Here is an 18,799-nt window from a genome sequence, read left to right on the forward strand (position 1 = left end):
GGCATGTCGGCATGGCCGAAAGAGAAAAATAAACCAAACTGTAAACCTCCATGTGTTATTCATGAGACCACAGTTCAACTTTGCACCGAGTAATCCAGGAAAAAACAACCGTGGAGGCCCTTTCAACCCTTTAAATGCTGATTTACATGTAATAAGTCATGTCACAACATGAAATTCAAAAATTTTAAGTGAATAAACAAGTAAGAGATAATACAAAACATTTTCTACCTCTATTTTGAGTTATAAATGCATCAGCTCACCAAAATTAAATTTTAAGAGGCAAACACATCAACATATAAGATAATAAACCTTACCAGAAATTGATCTATATTGAGAACTGTTTCAAAAGTGTTGATCCGCTCCCTCATCTTTTCAGCCGTTCCTCCTGCAGGTCTCTGCTCACTTTCTTGTGTGTCTTTAATGTACTGTAATTCCCTCTCTGGATATCTTTGTCTTACATCTGTCCTTTCCTGTCTTTGCCAGTGTGACGGACACAGACTGTACCTGCTACCTGCCTCCATACAGTATAGACCTCAGTGACTGACAGGTATGGTCAGTGCAGCACACACACACACACATCTACACAGCCAGAGGGGAAAGCAGTAGAGGTTAATACAGACACTTGAAGCTTGACAATAAATTGTCAGCAGCTCTTAATTCAGAGGGGTAGATTCTCAGTCAGGCGGTTGATCCAGCAGATTCCTGCAGCAGGATCATAAATGATACCCGGCAGGCAGGACACAAGCTTAAGGTATGAAAATAATACCTGCCGACTGAGTGGAGATCATAACCATATTAACATTGTGTGGGATATGGTGGATAATACTGAACTGTACTTTAAGTGCCTTCAGCATAGATAACATGCTTTACTAAAGCCTAACTGGGCTCCGGTACAGCATCCAGTATCATGTTTATTTGAGCTAGCATTTGTTTTTGTACACAAACAAAAAATTTTCAGCAAAAATTAGGCAAGCGAAGGCATGGTACATTTATCTATATAGCACATTTCATACCAAAACGCAACGCAATGAGGGTCCATGAGCAGAAGCACTAAAAAACAAAACAAAATGAGAAACAAATGATGAAAACAATAAAAGCGAGATTAGGTTCAAGTTATGACAAAAATATGTACTAAGGTAAGATAGATAGTGTACTTTATTGATCCCTGAAGGGAAATTCAAGTGTTACAGGAAGTGTACAGCAGTTACATGTATTACAACACAAAACAGGCATGAGGTAAATTTAAGTTTTAAGTGGCGAGTGAGTATAAATCAAATAGCAAAGTCTAAGAGAAGCAAGAACATATAGTTCTCTGTGTGTAAAATGTACAAAAGAAAATATACACATGACTCTGTACTCTGTTCTGTGTCATTATCCAGTATCTACCCTTCAGAGACCAATAGATTTACTATGAAAGATGTCAGTCGATTTTTAACCGTTAAACTCACAAAGAGAAATACATTAAATGCAGCCTATAAATCATTTATTTGTGGAACACACTGCCTGAAAACCTGAGAAATGTTTTGAACCTTGTTTACTTCAATCCAGTTTTAAAACTTCAGTATACACTGTGATCAACACTGATTTATTTGGATAATCGGGTATCAGCTGATAATATCGGCTTGCTGTTTATCAATTAGTCTCTATTAATTTCCTTTTTTTTTATTTCGTAAAGCTGCTCTCCAACTGTGAGACCTAAAATGGGTCACTGACTGTTCTGTTGTGACCCACCTTTCTCACGTGGTTTTTGGGTCTTTGGGGACCGTAGAGCTGAAGGTAGCTGTTTGCATTGCAATGTTTTAACTTTGCATGTGTCTGGACTGGATGCTTTATCACCTGCAACTACCCACTGGCCCTGAATATGGAGTGTTGCAGTCAGCTGAAAATAACATTTAAATGCCAACGCTATGTAGGCAAACAGAGTATGAATATGTCTTATTTTGTGGTTCCCTGCAATAGATAAGTGTCCTGTGCCTGTCTGTAACACAATGAATGTCGGGATGCACTCCAACCCCCCCTGTTATTGGCCTGAGCATGTAAAAATGGATGGATGGAAGCAGCTTTTATTTGCAGCAAATGTTCCAAACTGGATTTAATTTAATCCAGTTTTAAAATGTTTTCCTTCTCATAAGCCAACATCAGCGTACAGTACACAATCTGCCAAGCCATGACAGTAAAAGACCATGCCATGAAATAAAACTGTATAAATATATAAAGTAAAACACAGTCATATTTCAAAAACTCTATTTATATAGCATTTTAAAGGAATGTAGACAATAAAGTAGTATTTTGTATTGGAGACTTAACTGTACAGTAAAACTATAAAATATTATATATTATACAGCCTTATATAAATGTATTTATATGACATTCATTTGGTATTTTCATGTCAATTATATGGCAGAAGCTTTGAAAGAAAGAAAAAAAACATGATTTATACAGTAAAATACAGACTTAAACACCAATCTTATATGTGAAATCAACAGTACTAGTATCCTTTTACTGTAATATTACTGTATTTATTACGGCACATTGTGGCAAACACAGCTGCCAGTTATTCATTGTAAAAACAGGTCCAATATTATCTTTTAAGTAGTTTGGGGGTCGTTTTATGCCTTTATTAGAGAAGAGCGGTGACAAGAAATGAGGGGAAAAAAGAGGCAGCAAAGATCCTCGGTTAGACTCAAACCACAGATGTTGTAATTCATTTTTTCACAGGAGATATTTTGACTCGTCATAGCAGGAAAAAAGCACAGGTGCTCTCCGCTCTGTCCCATCTAAGTGTCCCAGTAAGCAAAACCAGTGAGCCATAATGCCAGGGCCCTGAAACCTGCACACCATCATTAATGTTAAGTAACATTAAGTTACACCTGCTATGACGTCGTGAAAAAGGTCTAATCACATGGTCAGCAGCTTAAACCTCCAAAACACCTCCAATATTATCCATTTTTGTTTTTATACTTTTGTTATTATTAGGTATTAGCTTATTTTGCTGAATCATGCAATTACAATCTATATTTCAAGGCAACAAACACATAAACAATCAATATTAAATACATTTATAATAGCTGACTTAAAGACTTTACCTAGTTAAATCAAATTTAGGTTTTTATTACATAATAACAAAGAAAAACTCNGCGGCCGCCCACATTGCCCATAGCTAGGACCGGCCCTGGCTGAATTAAAGACTTCACCTAGTTAAATCAAATTTAGGTTTTTATTACATAATAACAAAGAAAAACTCATTTATAGGTCTGTTTTGAGCCTTTTCTTATATTCTATGCTACCTCTCTTAAGGCAAAAATAATCTTAGTCCAGCTGTATCATCTGAGATGCTTTTGGGAAATTAAATCTTATTTTATATTCATTATTCAGTATTTTGCTCGTCTTCCCAGTTGCACAGGTCTGTGAGGCACAAACACACATTAGAAATAAGTTTTTTTTCTGTCCTTCGTTGCCACAAACAGAACTTCTCATACATTGTTTCCCAAGCCGTCTCACCTCCGACTGAACTCTTGAGTGCAGCCTTTCACCTTTCTCCCTCACTCTTCCCCCTGAAACTTTCCCTCTCACCACCCCTTGTCCCGATCCATCCAACCCCCACCCCTGAGGTGAAACCTTACTCGTGGATAAATTTAGCAGCGGTGTGACCCAATGTTCACTGACACACTTCTCCGCACCTCTCCCTCTCTCTCTCACGCTGTTTATCTCTCTTTCGGGCCCATCTCTCTCTCAGGAGACTTGTTGTACAAACAGATGGAGGGCTTTAACCTTTACACAAAAACAATGACAAGTTATTGATGCTATTTCGCAACGTTAACGTGCCATTTCATGATGTAACTATAGATGTAACTACTAATAGTTTAATTACTACATTATTGACACCTCTGTAATTGAAAAGACACATCAAGTGACTGCCATATCATATGAAATTTAATGGCTTAATCGTCTGCATCCCTGTCATTCCAGTCTGCGAGACATTTGGCAGGTGAACATTATCCCTTTTAGTAGCCTGTAACATTTGAGACTTATGAGATCTGTTTCACTGCTGTTGACATTCTCACAGATTGAGACTCACACAACCTGATTTTTAACCACATCCATCAAATAAATTGTAACACACAACCAGCTGTATCAAAGCAAGCACAAACGTACAGTGTGCACATACACACTGCGATCTGTTCTCACCACCCACACTGGAGTGTGCCCGTCAATGTGACACAAGCCCACAGAGGGTGCTTCCACCTTGTTAAGGTCATGGGTCAATGGCAGCCGCGTGACTTGGAAGTAAATAACACAACTTTACAAACCCAGCAAGCAATGATTTGGTGATTTGCGGGTCAAAAGATGTCTAGACGTTTATGTTAATCTGTGATTTATGTATAATTTCCTGAAAGCAGTTGCGCAATTAGGCACTAATTATATAAAAACATGTTGAATTCACTGTTAACACCAAGTTTTACAAACAAGTCAAAGTTAGAAGCTAGACAAAAAATCTGTGACTGAAATGTTGCACCTCCATATCAGGTGTGCATTAAATAACACATCAGATAACAGTCGGTAACAATCGGTACACTTCAATTATTAGTGTCACCTTCTTTTAGTCTGTGCACATACAAAAATATCCGATGTAACCACAGCTGAAAACCTATTCAACATATATAGAGACAACTGTTTTGAATAATAAATGATTAATCAATAAATAGTAACTTAAATGGAGCTTTTCTTTCAAGGAAATTTCCTTCTTATTTTCCTCTTTCCTCCAATTACTCGTTCTTTCCAGGAAACTATAGGAAATCACAGACCTGTGAAATAAAGCGTTGCCTTTTATCCTAATTTATTTCTTAGAATTTTTATTTATATTACATTTATAACATATTTAATTTCTTTATTTAGCTTATGCAACCACATTTGACTGTGCAGTCCTAAAATGTATAATGACAATAAAGCTGGACCGTGAAGGGCTGTATTTCATGGGGCACCCTGGAAGCACATGTGGCTCATATTGCTGTTGCCACAGCGGGCCAGGGTTTGAGTCTGACCTGTGGCTGTTGCCGCAGGTCATCCCCCTCTCTCTCTTTCCCCACTTTCCTGTCACTCATCAGTTGTCTCTATCTGATAAAGCTTCAAAAGCCTCAAAGATATCTTTAAAAACAAGGACTAAATTTCAGTGTGAGGCATCTAAAACACACACACATTTAACCCAGTTTTAACTTCAACACTTACTGGGAACACAGATGTCGACTGTGTCCTCACAGCATCAGTGTGCATGTGTGACGATTTAGCCAGTTAAGTCATCAACCTGATATCCTGCTGCTGATCAATAAACAAATTATATTAGGACGATCTATTAACAGCTCTACACATAAACTCTTCAAATCCTTCAAGGCTCTAATTTCCTCTCTCTCTCTCTCACTCACTCACACGCCATCACAGCTTTCACACCTGAGCGATGTGAGACTTTGCAGCGAGACATTAAGCCTGCAAATAGTGTGGTTAATTGAGATTTCTTATTTATATCTGACCTGCGGGGGCCCCCTGAGGGGCTCCACCAGGGACTGGGAATCAGAGATTTGTTTTGGGCAATCGTCCATCGTCTCAGAGGAGAAGAGGAAAAACACACTGTCACTGCTCCTCCTCACTTTGTCAGTTGCTCAGGCTGCTTTAACACATATATAAACACCCCAGCTGCTCATGTATCTGTCATTCTCTTGTCTCACAATTCACACTCAACTCTGCAGAAACTGACCTTTAAAACCCCCCCTGCATGTAAACATAATGCTTCAAATCAATCTGATGTTGTGAGTCATACAGTGTATGTCCATAGAGCAGGTGTGATCGGATAGTAACATGATGGCAGACGTGATGCTCCTGGGAGGAATGGCCATCATTCTGGATGAGCATTTAAACAGATGAACCGGAGGATATAGTGACATGACTTCATCTCAACACGTACTCCTAACCTGTCTGCTCAGGTTTCCTGTATATAGGTATTTATATCCACCAACACATGAAAACAGCAATGACTTTACAAGGCTGCAGCTTGAGGAGAACAGATGAAAGTAGACAGACGTGGTCACAAAGAGGAAATGTACCCAAAACAATAAGAGTCACAGTTACAAGAGATCAAGTAAGAGGCCGGTGTCAAAATAAAATGATTATTGCAGGAATGACTTTCCATTTATCACCTTCACTCAGTGTTTTGTGGCATGGGCGGTGTGAAAGCAGCGGAGATTGAATGTGTTTTGAAGGCTGCACTAATAAACTTACAGAAATCTTTGATAAGAAAAAAAAAAATAAAGAACGAAGGAGGAGACAGAGCGAGCACTGCTGGGGTGGATAAGAAAGGATGCAGCAGGAGGTGGTTGGTAAAGAAAAGTATTGAAAGGTAGGGGTGAAAGCGACAGGTGGGTAGATGGAGAGATGAGGGTGAAGCAGGTGGAGGGGCATGAAATGAGGGGAAAGGAAAACATTTTAAGAGACTGACAGGACAGCAGACAGACAGGCAGGTAAAGGTAGATTTGGGAAAGACCTACCAGGGTCTGTTGGTATCTCAGAGCCTTCCTTTGCGACGCATCTGCAGCCATTGACACGTTGTCACTGATCCAGAAATAACCTTGCTGGACACCCCAGCATTTCCAATGGCTTGGGCAACACCACACACACACTCTCTCTCTCTCTCTTTCCCTCTCTGTCTTATATACACACACACACAAACACTTTACACCAGGTCAAATAAACATGCAAACATCTTCTAAAGTTTCTCACTCCCCTATAAACTCATTCTCAAACACACTCGTAACAGAGAAAATTAGAAAGTTCAGATGATGTCCCTTCCCGAACGTGCTCTTCTCCAGATGATCCAGAGGCTGCGAGCCATCCAACTCCACTGCAGACCTGACAGACGCACGGACAGAAATCAGACAGGCGGACAAAGCAGAGCAAAGCCATCTGATGAGGCAGTGAAGGACGCAGAGCTTTCCTTTATTAGAACTGCAGACACCTAATAACACAGACACACAGACACGCACACACACACATACACACAACTTGTTGCCCTTAGCAGCACCCTCCCTGCCAGCCGGCCATTAAGTGTGTGTGTGTGTGTGTGTATGGATGGACTCTTGTTTGGACAGGGGTGACGGGGGTAAGGGGGTTGGAAGGGCACCCCCCATAGGGCTGCCCCTGCAACGTGAGCAGGAAGGTCCACACGACACCCCTATGACAGCTCACACTTAATCAGCCAATGATGCAGGGCAATCACCATAACGCTCACATGCTATCGAAGCCACCCCTCCCGCGGTAAAAGGTTTAGGTTCAGATATCTAGAGGAGCTAATAAGGGAGTTAAGCATTTACGTGCTGCACATCAATCGCTGAAAAGCTCACAGGACCACCACAAGCCCAGAGAGACAACATCCCGCTCAGACACGTTAATTTAAACGTCTGTAACCCGTCCTCTGGTTCCTCCTCTCAGGCTGATGAGACAGGCGGCCATTATGACAACCACAAAGATACACACAGATCCCCCCTTAACGCCACCCTGCTTTGTGGTCCACACGCCAGCACATAACAGCCTAATCTCATAGCTACACCGAAGGCCAGTGAGAAATGTGTTAACTCTGAACGCCGATGTGTGTGTGTGTGTGTGTGTCAAGGGAGAATGACTGTGGACAGCTGGCTGGGCCTCTATCTGATACACTAAGAACATTTTCACTGGGCGGCAGGCTGTGTGAAAGATACGACATACGTCCCAGTCACAGCATGGAGACCTGAGCACAGCAGAATAGTGCGGAGCCAGTTATACTATACCTGAGAATGGAGAGGACAGGCTGTACGAGGGGAACAACACACACAAACACAGCAACAGGGAGGATCAAATAAAGTGGAGCATGCACAGGAGCAAGGCATGGTGTACATTCATGCAGAGGCTCCACGCTCACAGAGCTTAAACCAAACATGTACACACACACACATGCAAAAAAAAGAAAAAGAAACACAGTTGCAGGAATATGCAGATAGACTCATGCACATGCAGCTGGAATAAAACAACAAAGGCTTGTGCTGTTTAAAAACCATGGCCTGTTTATTGTATAGAAGATTTGGCAGTCATTGGTGTTGACAGAAATAAAATCTCTCCCAGCCCCCCACACAGCACCTCAGCAGAACTTGGCAGCCTTTAACTTATCAACCTTTAAAACTTATCACCCTGTAGCAGAGTTTTTACCCTTTAAACCACTTTATTTGTCCTTTTTTAAAATCACATTTCCAAAATCCAAGAGGAGCGAGCCACCATGGTGAACTCACGAACATCTCACATACAGCTTAAAAGCATCTTTGTTTACAGATGCTTAATCAATACTGTTTCAACCATGTATTCTGTTATCTTCACTACAACACTGTTGTAACTAAACACACTTTGCCTGCTCAGAGCCTTTCTGGGAAACATCAATGCTCACACAGCCTTGAGGAATTGATTTCTCTGCGTGTGTGTGGGGGGTTTGCCAACGCGATACAATATACTGTAAAAGCTCCATGGTCATAAAGTCATCTTAAAGGATCATCATCACATGGCACAGGCTGCTGTAGAAAACTGCATACTGTTTATGGAAGACATGAGAAATGTTTACTGCATCAGATACAGTAAAATATGACAAAAAAAACTGTAGGGGGTCTAAGTGGACGTGCAGCTCCCACACAGGGAGAAACACTATAAGCAGTCAGAGTTAACGTAAAGGTCGGAGTTCATACTTTAGGTGTATGACCCCATAAGTAGCACCACATTCCCTGGCAGCCCACCACCCTGACGGGGACAGATATACAGTAACACAGCTGAGATGAAGTGATATTTACAGTGAGTACTTTCACTATAATAGTTTAAAAAGCTGATTTTTCCTGATTGAACATCCACAAAGTAAAGCGAGAAAAAAAAAAAGAGTTTTTTTTTAAGCTGCCCTGTTGGTGTTTAACTATGTGAGAGAAAACTGACGAGAGCAGGTCAAAACCTGCTGCAAAGACTACCGTTAATCATCACTGAAGCTGATTGTAACTAAAATAAAAGCTGTCTGCAATCATGACAGTAAAGATCATTTTAAACTGCAGGAAATCTGAATAATATTGATGAAACAAAAACAATGAAATGCATTTGTCTCTGCTGTACTGCCCCCTGCCTGTTACTATACTACAAACAAGAAATGGTCACACAACTCATGGCAAACGTTATATACAAATAGAAAAAAAGAGAATGGGCTTAAAAATACTTATAAAAACAATTTCATACAAAATAAAGCCACAAAAATAGATCTGTGTACAAAATACATTTTAAAAAGAGAGAGTGAAACCTCGAAGTAGCTGTGCAGTAAGAAAACTATTTTGAATTTGACTTAAAAAAAGGATTATCATCTAAACCTTCTAACTGGCATCGGCACACACACACACACACACAGATACATAAGTAAGCGCGCTAATACGTCGCCCATTTCCGAGTACATGTAGATTAACATAAGCTTTCTCCTTTTTCATTTCCAGGACTTGCGTGAGCGTATGCACGTGTGCGGTGTCAGGAGGCAGTATTTACACAGAATGAGTGATGTGGAGTTGTAACTGGGGAATGTGTGAGTGTCTGAGTGTTTGGCAGTAATTACTGTGGAATGAACAGTGGTGTGTGCTTTATTGAGAGGCTTCAATGCACGGAATGGTCTGTGTGTGTGTGTTAATCTGTGTTATGTGCGTATTTGCATATCAATACTGTGGCTGGTACTTGGGGAAAAGGTAGAGGTCTTTGCACAATGAGCTGGTGAACTCCGACATCTCTTTACAGCGATGGTGAGCGGTGCCGGGAGCGTAACCCTCCCGCTCCTTGATTCGGCCGTTGACCTAGAGAAAAAAAAAAGACAGGAAGATTACAATAACGTCTTTAGGAAAACTGTGAATGCAGTAGGGTTGTCAAAGTATTGATACCATGTGTTTTTAAAATGATACCATCTCCGTTAATTAAAACATTCGATAGTATCTAAAGAACCAAAGTTATAAAAAAAAAAAAAACAGATCTACAATCAGAACAACGGCATCTGTGATCGATAAATTAGTGCACATTTAGCACATCTCCACTTCGCTCTTCTCCTGTGTGGTCAACTGACAATCACACAGCTCTGCTGCAGAGACAAAGAGAGACGTTATCTAGCATTACGTTGAAGACACGAACACAGCGATTATTTTAAAAGCACGGACCAGGTAAAGCAACAATAAAAACATCTGGCATGTGCTGTTGTTATTTGGTACCATGTTGGTTTTGATCGGCTACATCATTAACAAGCTTTCTTCACACGGCTCACCTACTGCTGTGAAAACAAAATCGTGGATGAAAAGATCAAAAATGCTTGAGTGTTGTTCTTTAAAGCTTCATGAAATACTGCTGTTCCTGCATGATACAGCGAGAGAGAAGAGGCAGGACAAACCTGTGTGTGTGCAGTAAGAGGTGTGTGTGGAAAACAGAAGGACAGCATGGTGAGCAGATTAAAGTAGCTTGAGAGTAAACACTTCAATAAGGTGGAGAATTAAGTAGAATTAAAATGGTGACATAATAAATAACCTATTAGAAGTGGGGTAATGTATTCAGATAAAATATAAAAGAAACCCCAGTTACACTGCGTCAGTCTGTGGGAAACTCTAAAACTGGTCTGCAACATGTGTTCAGCACCGTGTGAAGGTTATTAATTAAAAAGAATTAAAGAGTATCATTTATTATTACTACTATAGTATTGAAGTTTGGCATCATGGCAACCTTTTATGAAAGTATATGATGCTTCATGTTCACCTGCACCATGATGTCTGCAAGGTGTGTGTCTCTGGAATGGATTCGGAGCGCTGTGTTGAGTTCTTGGATAAACCAGGATCCTCTCTTGGTGTTCCGCATGGCTGCTGTGCCTTGAGGAGGAAGAGATCAAACAATAAAGGCTTAATACAGCGAGATGAGACGCAGAGAGACAGAGCTAAGGTGGTGTCTGGTATCTACATGACTGAAAACAGAAACAATAAGTTATAAAATAATGCTAACATCTAAAAGAGTGACAAAGGCAGCGGTTGACAGACACGATTTTAACATTTATACTCAACACAGCTAGACTTGTTTTTCATGTCAACAATACGCGAAGCAAATGAATGATTTCTACCTCCTTCCTGCCACTTGCTGCCCTGCAACATAAGCTGGCGCTGCCAGATAAACGTTATCAGTATTACTTGCTTGTCCTTCATCCTCCACTGCATCAATCGCTCTTTTTTATTTTTTACACCTTGTTTTATCAACCACATCACAATTATTGGGCCAGCTAGAAAACGAGGTCATGCATGTCAGATCACAGACAAGACTACCAGACAAGAGCTAATTAACATGCATACTGGCCAACATCTAGACAGAGGGGTCTGCTACAGGTGGGCTACTGTGGCCAATCTACCACTGTGTTTGTCAAAATGATGGACAGCCTTCATGTTTTTCCATCATTATTAAAAAAACTTGGTGCCTACATTACCCATCATGCATCTCAACCCCAAACAGCTCAGCAGGAGATTTCTTATTCTCGTAGCGGCTCAAAGACACATGAGATGCTATGAGCTTCAAACAGAGATGACACAAGCGACATCAATTTATCAGACTTCATGCATGTTTCTCTGGAGCTGCAAAAAGTTCATAAAACTTTGTTCACATACGCAGTAGTACTTCCAAAGACAATTTGTAAAATCAGTGGAGCTCCTCTTAAAAACCACTAACACAATCCATATTGATTTTGTTGCAGTTAGCTCTTGTGCACTCTACATGAATTACTGATTACTGAAAACAAAGGCACATTACTCTACAGTTTGCTGAACAAAATCAGCAGTGGACGAACACAGATGGTCCAAACACTGATTTATTTTCGCTGGTTGAAATGCTGCTACTTCTCGACAACCTCTAGTTTTCACGCTTTACTGCACATCTCTGCTGCAGCATTAATTTCCCCACACACTGCCTTTTTTTTATCTTTAACACAGTAAATAACACATTTCCTTCATAAGTCCACCCCAGAATAACAAAAGAGACAAACTTACAAATTCTCTGACCTTTGAGAGATGCGTAGCCACAGATCATGTCAGACCGCTGGGGCAGTTTAATCCTCGGTCTACCCATGTCCCCTCTCTGTCTGGAGTCTGCATCCCCCTGTCCTTCCCTTCCAGCATCCCGCTGTTCACAGCTTGGTGAGCAGGTCCTCGTTGGTCCGTCTATCTGCTCCACGCCACAGTCCATCTCCTCTGGAAGACAGGGCAGTTTCAAATTAACTTTAAACATCTAACAGTCTTCTAAACATCAGTTCAAGTCATGGGATGCCTTTTCTCTGACTATAGTCAACAGAAAGACTGCAGTCTGAAAATGGGCAAACTGCTTGAACTAGGACTTGTCTTAGACTCAATTTAAGGGGGCAGCCATGGCAACATCTTGTCTTGACTTCAAAATTATTTGTTTTGACTGAAGCGACGAGCAGAGGCAGCAGCCAACCGCATGTAATGGCCTTTCATCAGCACACCTGTGGTGGGCTCTGTGGTGCAGGGAGGGTGTGTGTGACAGTAATTACGATTGCTCCTGAGGGGTCTGAGGATTTGTCAAAGGCATCATCAGCGCTGTAGTCGGACCATAACCTCCATCACGGAGACAGACTAATTAGCTGGGAGTCTGGTGAAGTCACAGATTAATTGCATGTTTATGGACAATTATTGTAGCGCTATTATAATATGTTTACAACAGCAGAACAATGAAATATGACACGTGTTCTGTCACAGTGGCCAGGAAGGTGACAGCAGACAACATCTGGACATGTGGAGGAACAGGCTGGCAGTGTTTTGTCCTACTCTGTCAGTAAAAGGTTTTATTATGTTGCAAGGATCCATCTGATTTAACATACGCAGTCTAAACACACCTTGTAAATATTACATAAATGAAATTATGTAAAAACATTATTGTGTAATGATCCCTTATTTGTCTGTCCCAGTGTCTCCCACACACTTCCACAGCAGAGGCCAGCAACTGGCTGCTTTACATGTGATGGAGCAGTGAGTGCACTGTAGGATCTCTTGGATACCTAAACTCCTCACATCAGGGGTGAGCTCCAATGAGACTTTACGTAAACTGACGTCACTACAAGGTCACTGCAACGTCAATAAAATGAATGCTGATAGAAGTGTGTACAGAATAAGACAGATCTTTACCTCCTCTGCAGGCCTGGATGAAGAACATCTTCGGCTTGTTCTGCAGCAGGGGACAGTGCGCGTTGTCAAAGGCCTCAAACACCCAGTCCAACTGTGACACAGGTTACATGTTAAATGTCTGATAAGTGGGTTGCATCTTTACCTTTGAAAGACATTACTTACATCAACACAGAAGACTATCAACCAAACACACCTGCAGGAGCTGGCCGTCAGTGCCATATATAGCACCTTCCACTCCGTGAGAGAGCAGACACACCACACAGCTGTCCACTGTCCGGTGGGTTTGTTGTCGACAAAAGTTTTCAATGCACGTCCTCATGCCCTGCGCAAAGGATAAGGAATCAGGAAAAAACTGTGTTAGCACAGATTATTTCCACGTTGTCTTTTAATACTGTACAAGTTGGGAAGGCAACCATGTGGTTACTCACTGACTAAAATTTAAATCTGTTTGCTCTTTGTGCCACACTGAACAGCGCTGACAATGGGAACTGAGCTAAACAAAGCCACCAAACAAATCTTACATGAGAGCACCTTTTCTACAGGCACTGGATAAAAGGCTTTCTCAAATTCCAGGTCAAGACGTTACTCCTCTCCTTTTTACAGCTTCCCTTTTTCTAGCTTTGTGTTTGTTACCTGAGCAGTGAGGTCTCTGTGGACTGTAACCAGGTAGTCCAGTTCTGTAAAGACCTTTCTGAGGACTTCGTCATCCACCTCACCTCCCTTTCTAGGGTCAAGGTCAGGCGCAGCACAAGGATCGAAGGTCACATTACTGATCACCAAAGCAAAACCACGAGGGGATGAATTCATCCTGTAAGACTGAAGTGGTGGAAGTGAGGGGGAGAAATAAAAAAGCGCGGTGAGGACGTAAGAAGAGCAAGAATGGATCATTGAGTCCAGAATAACTCCATGAAAAATATGTTTTTATAAGGGCTTTAACACTTTGCTTGTATACATTACAGTATACTATTATTACTTTTACAAATAAAATAATGAAATGGGGATTCCCCTCTGTGCATATAGTGCTCTATATTGTCTCATATCCAGGTAGGGGTGTGACAACAGGTATTTCTCAAAAGCCCACAGGTAAGACATAACAGAGTAAGTCACTGCAAAAATGCTGAGCTGACCTGGTGAAGAGAAGTATTTTACCTGCTTGCAGCGAGAGAGGTAAAAGTCAGGAGTGCACGGGAGCACCGGAGTGTTGATGGGACTATCTGCATCCAGGCTAAACTCCATAGACTCTGCTACACACACATACAAACAAATCAAAATGTTAAGCTCAGCTTGTTACGAATTGAACAGCTGATTCAAGGTTTTCACAGCACTGTTTGCTCCCTCCAGCCATTGTGTGACAACAAACTTTGTACTACAACGCTGTGAATGAGTCACTCTTGGGGCGGGGTGCCTGTAGGTACAGACAGTAGCCAAATACTAGAGCAACCACACTCCTACACTTCTCAGTGATAAGATTACGTAAGAAACAATTCCCACAGACTCATCTATCTCGAGCTGTTGAGGGACAAAACTTGTGTGTTAAAGTGTATTCAATTACCTGTCTGTTTAAATTGGACAACAGATAAACAATCCTTCAGACACCACCCCTTGTCTCCATGGAAACAGAAAAATATTGACAACGAGAGAAACCCATTTTATCCTGAATGCCGGCCACATTGCAAAGCTACTCACCATGTGTCCTTGCTCTCTTGGCAGCAATTCCCTCTTGAGTGGGATGTGGAAGAGAAGAGCCCTCAAACCTCTGAAATTCAAAGTCATGTAAAAATGATTAATGACAAAAACATCAGCTGTTTAGCACAAACAAAAGACAGATAATGAGGAGTTTTGTTCTTTACTGGGGCAGCAGCTGTTTGTTGTGAGAGTCTGACAACTATAATCATAACTATTGAGGAATCTCCTGCCTGCTGTGTGACTAACTTAGCAGGCCATCTGCTTGTCTGATATCAGATGAATGTGGTTTGTGATTCTCACATCTGTCTGCTGATCTCTTCCTCTTTTCTTCATTCTCTCTCGTCTCTCTGTGTTCCTGTCTTCCTCCCTGACTGGGACCAACCATCTGACTGACGACTCTGAGGCTCGGACTGGGCATGATGAGGTGCTGCTCACCTCATTCTTTTCTTCTCTTTCTACTGAGGATGTCTGCAGAAGACCATGTAACTTGAGCACAATGTTATCAGAGATTTTTTTTCTGACTGTGAGCATGTATAATTAAGCCGACAGTTATTAAACCTCACTAAAAGACATGTTCAGTGATACAAAGTTCTTCGATTGTCAGCGTTTGTTCTGCTGAAGTCTGGTGAGAACATCAACAGTGACAATGACTGCGGTAATTCTGGTTGCTCACCTCTCTCTTTTTCTCTGTTGACTGCATGACTAGCCGCCCTACCTCTCCCCCTGGCTGTTCCTCAGGCCGAATACTCTGTGAGCAAGAAACAGTCCAACAACTGCACTCAGTCTGCTAATAATCTGCTCTGTCTACTGCAGCTTTGTATGGTGTGTGTGTGTGGTGACGATTCATAAAGTGCACACTCACCTCTATGTATGTCTCTTTGCCATCTTTTTCTGGTGATTGTGTGAGCAGGTCACACAGATGCTGCTGCTCAGTTTCTCGCAGAGCTGAGCAGAAGCTGCTAAAGGCTCTGGGTCCTCTCTTTGGTAAAAGTAGTAGTAAGCGCCAGCTTCGTTTATGAGATGTCGGCTCAGCCTAAAGTAGAAGAGATCAGATCAGAAAACTAAACTAAATGCAACAAATTCATTTAATATTTTCACACTAACATCATGACATTTCCATTTCCAACAATTGTCAAATGTTGACTTTCCATAGTTGAGTGTCACACCAAGATCTGTCTAACGAATAAAACAGCATGGATTCAACTAAATACTTGAAGGGGTATCTTAGGTGGTAATCAGTAATTTTAACCAGAGAAAAACTCATGATTTTAGATAATACCGAATGCTACGTTGTCTTTGTCTCATTTTGTAACTTTGCCTGTGTGAGACTAACTTCGTCCAAAAATGTACCTCTTACTTTACAACCTACTTGGATACTGACCACGTAAAATGAAGTAACTTCAATTTATGACCCCCTCATTAAAAGAGTGTGGACATGAATAGTAAGCAGTTCAGACAAAGAGTTGTTTCCTCAACAACACGTTTAAATGTCTGAAGAAGTGAAGGTATCTTGTATCTCAGAAAAACAATATGAAAAAGAAAAACAAGTTCCCTGTAAACATATTTAGACCCACTAATTTATCATGAGACCTCTTATGGGTTTCACACATGGGCATAAACTTGACTGTATCTTTTACCTTTTAAGTTGCTGGTAACCAAGCAACAACCTATTTACAGGTGTATTTGCAGGTGTATCAAACATATAAAGGTGTAAACAGCTGATATATGTTACAGCTGAACACCTGATTATATGATTGTTGACATACTGCTCAGATAGATAGATTGAACTTGCAATACTTGTAAAACATTTGTCATTTTATTCTTACAATCCAAAAGTGTTATATATCCTGTTTATATAGTATGTTCTTATTTATTTATACAGTAATACTTGAATATAGTTGTCACAATATTGTACAGTGTACAGAAGATTGAAACATATTTTCCATATTCTATTTCAGTACATTTTGTATTATGTTTATTATACTTACTATGTATTATATGCATATTTATATGTTTCTCATATTTCTTGTATATTTTGCTTTTTTTTAAAATAAACTATTGTATTTTACTTCTTTTGGTTATTTTTATCTGTTACACACTTTTAATGCTGAGCTGATCGGTTCCTCTTGTCCAACACAAACTTGAAACTAGATTACTTTATTGATCCCATGAAGGGAAATCTTGCTTTTGCAGCCGCAGTTACAAGTATTATAAAACACAACATACACACATTAAGACATGAGGTAGATACATTTAAAGTGGTGTGTCACGTTTCCAATAACCTGGTGTCTTTAACACGTGGGCCATTTAAAGTGAAACTACTGTAAATACAATGGAGTCAATGGCATTTTGAATTTGAATCTGTTTTCTATAAATACGTAGCTGATTAATAAGGAGTGCTTTGAAGAGAGGACCCTAAATGAAAAAACATCAAATCAAATCAAATCAGATATTATTTGTATAGCCCAAAGTCACAAAGTACATTTGCCTTGGAGGGCTTTACAATCTGTACAGGGAGTGACACCCTCTGTCCTTAGACCCTCGGTTCGAGTGAGGAAAAACGTGCCACAAAAAATTTTAACAGGAAAAAAATGTGGAAGAAACCTCAGGAAGAGCCACAGAGGAGGGATCCCTCTCCCAGGACGGACAGAGGTGCAATGTCACATGTACAGGACAAATCAACACAAACATATTGTACAATCACAATGTATGATAAAATGATTACAGTAGCAGTGGGACCTGTGATAGAGATGGAGAGACAGATGCACAGCAGCAGCAAATCATTAACTAACTATAAACTGTAATGGAGATATGGTAGCAATAATCCAAACAATCCATACATGAGTGCCCACATACCATGATGCTCTCTGCCATGCTCTCTGTCAGGATGTCCTCTGCCTGCAGTAACTGAATGAGCAGCTCATCCACCACCAGCTGCTTGCAGAGGACGGCAGACCGCTTCCTCAGAGCCCGACTGTCCCGCTCCAGCATGCCGCACTCCAGCATCGTGCTCTGGGTGTGCAGGACAGGTGACAAGACACATGAACCTCCATCACACATGTCAACAACTGTGTGTGTGTCACTGTTGCTGAATAGTTACACACAAACTGAGTTAAAGACACTTGTGTGTGTTAACAACACACTTTTTAAAAGCCTTTCAAACTAAAAGCACCATCAGTGCTAGGTGAGCGATGCAGGTGTGCACAAGCGAGCGGCCAGCTGATGCATTAGCGACGACAGAAACTGAACATACAGCGTCATATTAACATATTAAAACATGTCACAGCGCTGTGGTGTTAAATCACCTTCACGGTTAAACGTTGATGGCTAATTATCAATGCTAACTAGCCAGCTAGCTCACTTCGGGTAGTCCCCCCCCAGCTCTTTAAAGTGGGTGAAATAAAACTGCTCACAAGTCCACTTCTTACCGTTTCTCTGTTTCTGCAACTGCAAGCCGCTTGTAAAAAACTACAAGAAAAACGTCGACGTGTTTCGCACTAGTGCACACAAATTAACAACATCCCGTCCACACGGAGCAAAACCAACTTCCGCGGGGTCTGTGTGCCGCAGCGGGAGGGGGCGGGGCCACACGAGTCGTTGTTTGGGATTCTAGCCAATGAGAGCGATGTAAACTTTGAGTGGCGTGTCACATGTCCAATAACCGTGTTTCTTACACACGGGTGCCACCCAAAGTGAAACTACTGTAAATACAGTGGATCCAAGGGCATTTTGAATTTGAATCTGTTTTCTGTAAATAAGTAGCCAATTGATAAGGAGCGCTTTGGAGATAGACACAAACATTTCACTAATAGAGGAGCTTTTGACTCGAAGAGGATGGACTAAAGAAATGGGATTTAACATAAACACAGCACAGTTTG

General features: G+C 41.0%; 2 protein-coding genes across 6 annotated transcripts in view; both read right to left on the bottom strand.

Moving 5' to 3' along the window:
* Positions 1–7,078, bottom strand: part of clcn1b (chloride channel, voltage-sensitive 1b) — a 29,303-nt gene extending 22,225 nt beyond the window's left edge. Inside the window, exon 1 of the mRNA XM_027286477.1 lies at positions 6,537–7,078. Within this exon, the coding sequence (XP_027142278.1) occupies positions 6,537–6,587 (51 nt within the window). The 5' untranslated portion in view covers positions 6,588–7,078. The remainder of the gene's footprint in view (positions 1–6,536) is intronic.
* A 983-nt stretch (positions 7,079–8,061) lies between these two features.
* casp2 (caspase 2, apoptosis-related cysteine peptidase) lies at positions 8,062–18,498 on the bottom strand. 5 transcript variants are annotated; one of them, XM_019265334.2, is made up of 13 exons: positions 18,350–18,498; positions 17,778–17,931; positions 15,784–15,954; positions 15,595–15,669; positions 15,222–15,389; positions 14,922–14,991; positions 14,385–14,479; positions 13,869–14,051; positions 13,429–13,557; positions 13,236–13,326; positions 12,084–12,284; positions 10,816–10,925; positions 8,062–9,875 (listed from the first exon to the last, which is right to left on the bottom strand). In XM_019265334.2, exons 2-13 carry the CDS (start codon positions 17,925–17,927, stop codon positions 9,741–9,743), a joined length of 1,578 nt encoding a protein of 525 aa, XP_019120879.1. In that variant the 5' UTR covers positions 17,928–17,931; positions 18,350–18,498; the 3' UTR covers positions 8,062–9,740. The 5 variants fall into 5 exon arrangements, with proteins under 5 accessions (XP_019120879.1, XP_019120880.1, XP_019120881.1 ...); XM_019265335.2 differs by having other exon boundaries at positions 12,096–12,284; positions 17,778–17,933; XM_019265336.2 differs by lacking the exon at positions 15,222–15,389 and having other exon boundaries at positions 17,778–17,933.
* Between the last annotated feature and the right edge of the window lie 301 nt (positions 18,499–18,799).

This window comes from Larimichthys crocea, chromosome XIII, assembly GCF_000972845.2.
Source record: "Larimichthys crocea isolate SSNF chromosome XIII, L_crocea_2.0, whole genome shotgun sequence".
Lineage (NCBI taxonomy): Eukaryota > Metazoa > Chordata > Actinopteri > Sciaenidae > Larimichthys > Larimichthys crocea.